This window comes from Pistacia vera, unplaced genomic scaffold, assembly GCF_008641045.1.
Source record: "Pistacia vera cultivar Batoury unplaced genomic scaffold, PisVer_v2 Contig34, whole genome shotgun sequence".
Lineage (NCBI taxonomy): Eukaryota > Viridiplantae > Streptophyta > Magnoliopsida > Sapindales > Anacardiaceae > Pistacia > Pistacia vera.
The window spans coordinates 77,735-84,170 of record NW_022196157.1 but is presented as its reverse complement, the minus strand read 5'-3'; the positions used below and the strand labels follow the sequence as shown (position 1 = coordinate 84,170).

General features: G+C 36.5%; 1 protein-coding gene across 1 annotated transcript; it reads left to right on the top strand.

Annotated features, from left to right (window-relative positions):
• The first annotated feature begins 233 nt into the window (after positions 1-233).
• LOC116138223 (mitochondrial substrate carrier family protein C-like) lies at positions 234-6,063 on the top strand. The gene is made up of 7 exons (XM_031423940.1): positions 234-1,933; positions 2,262-2,679; positions 3,050-3,194; positions 3,884-3,999; positions 4,095-4,173; positions 4,654-4,887; positions 5,360-6,063. The coding sequence occupies exons 1-7, from the start codon at positions 730-732 to the stop codon at positions 5,708-5,710; spliced, it is 2,547 nt and encodes an 848-aa protein (XP_031279800.1). The 5' UTR covers positions 234-729; the 3' UTR covers positions 5,711-6,063.
• Positions 6,064-6,436: the final 373 nt, after the last annotated feature.

Below are 6,436 nucleotides of genomic sequence, written 5' to 3'. Positions count from 1 at the left end.
TTAAATATCTTAAACATAAGATTTTCCTTACACTAACAAGGTAGTGACACGTAACCGCCGTTTAGACTCTTAAAAACGCCGAAGAGGTGCACCCTCCTACTAGACCTTACGTCAGCTTCTACTTCTATCCGTCCACCATCCTCCATTATCCAAACATTTATTTATTTATTTATTTTATTTTACTTCAAAAACTATTTATTTCTTATAATTATTCCATTTATAATTTGAAAAAAAAAAAAAAAACAACACTAAGGGCTCATTCTTATTCTGTTATTCATCTTCTTCCCTCACCATATATTTCACACTCAAACCATAAACTGTCCAATTTTATTTTATTTTTCATTTTTCCGCAAATTTCAGGATCATGCTAAGCTTCACAGCTTCTCATTCTCAATAACACGGGAGTTAAAGAGAGAAAATGGATTGATTTGTTTTTGATTGAGCCAAAAACGAAATGAGATGAACATGAACTCGATGCTATTGACTTCCTGTTCCTACGGTTAGGGTTTTATCATTCAGATTCGGATTCAATTGCGGCACCGCTTTCTCGTCGGCTTCTACTTATCGCAGTCACTTGTAATTTTGTTCTTTTAACTGGCTTACTAGCTTTTTGATGATTTGTATGGACATGTTTAGTACGTTTTGTGAATCTGTGCAGAAATCTTGTTGAATTGTTTGTGAGGTTTTTGAGATACTGAGGAGTTATTGTTGTGGTTGTTGATTGTAGTAATGTTGAGTGCGAATGATCCAGTTGAGTCGTTTTTTAATTCGATTCAACATTTGAAAGATGCAATTTCGCCGCTCGAATTAGGTATTAGAAAAGCGGCCAAAGATCTTGAGAGTTGTATGGCAGTTCATAAGAGGAATGGAAACAATCTTGAATTGAATGGAATTGGAAAGAGCAGTAGCAAAATACAGATCTCTTCTGTGAAGAAGAAAAGTAATGGTATTAATAATAATAGTATTAATAATAGAGATGCTAATAGCGGTGGGCAGTGTGTGGTTAGTGAAGAGAAGAAGAAAGGATTGTTGTCAATTAAGTCGCCAATGAAGACATTTTTAGGACTGTTTTCACCAAATTTAGGGAATGGGAAAGTTGGGGTGGTTTCAAAGAAAGGAGTGAAAGAGAGGGATTTGGATAAGGGTGATGGGTCTTGTATGAACTGCTTGCAGTTTGCGGTTACTTGGTCTTTGTTGGTTAATGGTTTTGTTCAGGCTTTGCCGAGTCCGTTTAAAGGGGGCAAGAAACGGATTCAGAAAGTTGGGGATGAAGATAAAGGGCATTTGAGTTCACGTGCATATGGTCTGAAATCTAAGGTTTTTTGTGAGTTTAAGCAAAGGGAAGCCAAGAGTCAGTCTGTAAATGTGTATAAGAATGAGAGCGTAGCACATGAGGGGAAACATGTATCGCTTGAGTGCTTTATTGGGTTTATATTTGATAGTTTGATTCAAAACCTACAAAAATTTGATCAGCTTATGCAGGAAAGTGATCAAAAGGGTTGTGATTATTTGGAACCAGCCTCGACCTTGCCTCCGTCTTCTTCTCAGTTTGATCATTGGAAGGCAGTTATAAGTATTTGGGAATGTAGAAAATCTGATGTTAATGGATTTTTGGGGAACTTGAAGTTCGCGAGAGTGGGAGGTCTGCCTTCTAGTATAGTTGGGGTAACTTCTTCGGTCAATGAAGAGGGTGAAGATGGTGTTAGTACAGCCAGTGGGGAAGAAACAGGGGGTAATTCACCGCAGAAGCTGGCCGGTGGGATACTTAGTATTCCTCTATCAAACGTGGAGCGTTTGAGATCCACATTATCTACTGTTTCATTGACAGAACTGATTGAGCTTTTACCACAATTGGGGCGATCTTCTAAAGACCATCCAGACAAGAGGAAGCTATTCTCTGTCCAGGATTTCTTCAGATACACAGAGACTGAAGGTATGGTTTCTCATGCAGCTTGGTAGTTTATTCAATGTTGCTTTATGTTTTGTTTCTAATGTTTTACTGGGAACATACTAAACATCGAAACCTGTGAAGAAGTCGTGAAACTATACCATGGTAGAGTTTCATTGCTTGAACTGAAGGGTGCTGGGTGTTTAATACATAGCATAGGCTTATTTTTCTTAGGATTTAATAACTTTGTTTCATTTATAGAACCTATAGTATTTCTGGTTGTTTGTTCTTTGATTGAGATGAAAATTTAAGTCTTTGTCTATACAATCATCTACAGTGATAACTTATTTTTTAACCCTTATATTTCCAACAGGAAGGAGGTTCTTTGAGGAACTGGATAGAGATGGTGATGGCCAAGTGACATTAGAAGATCTTGAAATTGCAATGAGAAAGAGAAAATTGCCACGAAGATATGCTCGGGAATTCATGCGCCGTACCAAAAGACATCTATTTTCAAAATCATTTGGTTGGAAACAATTTTTGTCGTTGATGGAACAGAAAGAACCAACCATCCTCCGTGCATACACTTCTCTATGTTTAAGCAAGTCTGGTACACTGCAAAAGAGTGAAATATTGGCATCACTAAAAAATGCAGGACTTCCAGCAAATGAAGACAATGCTGTTGCTATGATGCGATTTCTGAATGCGGATACAGAAGAATCTATCTCATATGGACATTTTCGGAATTTTATGCTTTTGCTGCCTTCTGAACGGCTGCGAGATGATCCTCGGTAAGATGTTTTGCCTCTCTGAAAGAGCTATTCACTAAATTTCAGCTTGTGCTTGAAACATGATTTCTCTCTGACTTCTGATTTTGTTGCTTGAAGTATGTTTTCATATTGAAATCTGTAGTTTGGCTATGGATCTGAGTATAGTTTGTTTGATTTATGGTTTTCATTTATGGATCTTCAATGCTTGTTTGAATAGGATGGCGACAGTTTCCCTGTTTCTTGGAATCTATGTACAGGTTGAAAAGAACAAGCTTTTTGCTATGAAATAAGGGACAATGAAGAATCTTTTGTACTCTTAGGAGACATGATGGTTGTACAAATTACTAGGTTACTCCTATCTGCTTATAACATCTGTTTGTTATACATACAGGAGTATCTGGTTTGAAGCTGCGACTGTTGTTGCTGTTCCTCCACCTGTGGAAATACCTGCTGGAAGTGTTCTAAAAGCTGCATTGGCAGGCGGCCTTTCATGTGCACTTTCCACAGCATTAATGCACCCTGTTGATTCTATAAAGGCAATTATTTCAGCATAACCTTATGTACTTTTGTACTGGCATTTGGCTAATATTAGTGAAACCTTTTCAATAATTGCTCTATTTGATATTAAAATCTATGAAATTTTTGAATTACTGGCATACCATTTCTAATTGTAATCCTAGGAGGCTGCTCTGCTAGCCTTATGTGTTAGTCATGTGTTAATTATTTTCGAAATGAGTGTTCTGAAAGAATCAGGAACATCTTACTTATGAGGTCGGAGTCTTGCTTTTCTTTGTTATTTAAGTGCAATAAGGATCTTTGTACTGATTGGCTTGGTTTTTTCTCTCTTTTGCCACATGGTGGAGTGCCATAATCTTAACTGTATGAGGAATTTTGGCTAGCATAGGCATCTTCTTATGGCTGTTTTTTAACCTTCCCTATGGGCTAGGCAATTCATCAAAACAAGGGAAACAAAAAAAATCCTTGAATCGACTTTAGAAAAATGTAATGTTTCTGGCTTGATGCATCCTCCACAAGAATGTACATCTTTAAGTACACAAGTTTCAGTGAAAAGAGAAGTGTATTCATCTTTATGATTGTTACATAAAGACAGCATATAACTGTTCTGGATGGTTGACATTGTTTGTACTGTTTTGTGATTTACTGTTTGTACTTTGTAGTGCTTTGTTGTGATCAAGGTTTCTTGATTTTTCTTTGTTTTAATCAGACTCGAGTGCAAGCTTCAACTCTTACCTTTCCAGAAATCATCTCAAATCTTCCACAAATTGGAGTACAGGCATTATATAGGGGTTCAATCCCTGCAATTCTTGGACAGTTTTCAAGGTTTTTATTGTTACTGTTGTTGCCCTTGATCCCTTTTTTGATTTTGCTTAATAACATTGACTGGTCTTCTGTCTGTTTTTCTCTTGACTTCACAGCCATGGCCTGCGAACTGGAATATTTGAAGCAAGTAAGCTCCTGCTACTAAATGTTGCTCCAACACTGCCTGAACTCCAGGTAGTTTTTCCACCTATAGCATTTGATTGGTTGTCAAACAGTTTGACTTGATGCTGTTTGATAAAGTAAATATCTTTTAGAAACAGATTTCAGTGGTATGTTTTTATTGCTGGGGATTAGCAACATGCTGCCTGCCCGGAACCATTCTGTCATGATAACGACAATAATATCTATCTTATGATTGGACATAAAACTTTAGCTGTAACTTTTTTTCCTGATGTCTCAATTTAGAGTCATAGATTCCATCAATACCTTGTCATTTACCTGTTATTACCTGCCCAGGGACATAAAAAGAGTTATTGTCATTCTTTTAATGTCTTGAGCATGTTTATTTATCTTGTGTTTACTCTTAATTCATGTTAACATGCTTGTCTTGGTTGAGCTGTCTTTTATGAGCTTCCTATTTTGCCCTATAATTATGGTGTTTGTAGCTTAGCTGGTGATCTCTTGTGAGTTTAGTTTTGTTGCCATGATATGCAGGTTCAATCTATTTCATCATTGTGTAGCACATTTTTGGGGACAGCAGTGCGGATCCCATGTGAAGTATTAAAGCAGCGGTTACAGGCTGGTATTTTCAACAATGTGGGAGAGGCCATTGTTGGAACTTGGCATCAAGATGGTCTCAAGGGGTTTTTTCGTGGGACTGGTGCCACTCTTTTCCGAGAGGTTCCATTCTATGTTATTGGCACAGGACTTTATTCTGAATCAAAGAAGGTAGAGATTTTACTGTCTATAAACATTAAATCCATTTTCTTATCCCACATGGTGTTTGCTTGTAACTCATTTTTTACTTGTGCAAACCTAAAGCGCACTCCTATGAGAATCGCACACTTGTTTCCTAATTTTTCCTTTACAATAAAATTGATAGATTTAATTTTCAAGGTAAAGTGATAGTGTTGGGATTGTGGTGGCTGAGTGTTGAAAAATGAAATAAAGGGAATTCAGTTTTGTTTCATTTATTTCCACACATGATAAAGTAGAATTAGGTAAAAAGAAATTTGCTTTCGAAGTTGTCTTCTTAAGTTCTTTTTGGGTTCCAGAAACTTTTATATCCTAACAATGTCTTGATTATATTGGACTGTTTTGTGTGTACCTTTTTATGTTAAAATGTCAATTGTTTAGCAGAATATATCTTCTGCCAATTTTTTGAATTATAATAATCTGGGTTTTTGCATGATACTTGAAGATTTTCCAGCAAATTCTTGGCCGGGAGCTGGAGCCCTTTGAAACAATTGTTGTTGGAGCTTTATCTGGAGGGCTAACTGCTGTCCTCACTACACCTTTTGATGTTATGAAAACAAGAATGATGACTGCTCCACCAGGTCGATCTGTAACAATGTCAATGGTAGCTTTCTCTATACTCCGTCATGAAGGACCCCTTGGGCTATTTAAGGGAGCTGTACCTCGATTTTTCTGGATTGCTCCTTTGGGTGCTATGAACTTTGCAGGTTATGAGCTAGCGAGGAAGGCCATGGTAAAAAATGAGGAATCAGCAGGAGACCAGTTATCCCAGAAGAAGTTTGCTAGTTCGGGATAGATACAAGGTTTTTTAAAGTAAGAACATAACTTTCAACAGACTCCTGGGATTTTGTTTTGCCATAATTGCAAATAATTGTTGCTGGAAAGTTTTGATCCTTTTCTGAAACAACTAGCAGCATGTTCTTCAAATTTTCTATCTGTCGACAACTCGGCCTTTCTTGTTTAGACATTGTAGTTCTTGTCTTAGTTTTTCCTTTTTTTCCCCCTTGTTTTAAACTTTTTGGTCCACCAGGAACGGCAGTTCAAATACGTTCTCAGTTAAATTTTGTATTTTGCGTTCACAATTTACATTTATGTACATTATGTGCAGTTAATGCCTTCTGCTTTTAATGTTAATTCATTTTTGAAGAATTCATCTCTCACTGGGAGTTGCTTTTGATGCTTAGTTGTGTTGTGCATCAGCCAGATGATTTAGAAGTATAATTGTTTTTTTAAAAAAAAAAAAAATCGATTGTAACAGTTAAAAGTGATACTATTGAACTATTTCTTTATTGACACATTAAATATTTATATGCTAGTAAAAATAGGTTGATAAACATTCTCACTCATTTTCGCTCGTGAGAATTCGTAATTGTCCGGGTGAAACCCATTGTTGGACACACAGAACTTATTGCAAGCTGTCAATTGTGAACTGTCACATTATGTTTGTGAAAAAAGTTAATGAAAAGAGTTTATGAGTGTAGTATTATCAATTATATATTACTCATTATATGCCCATTCAATT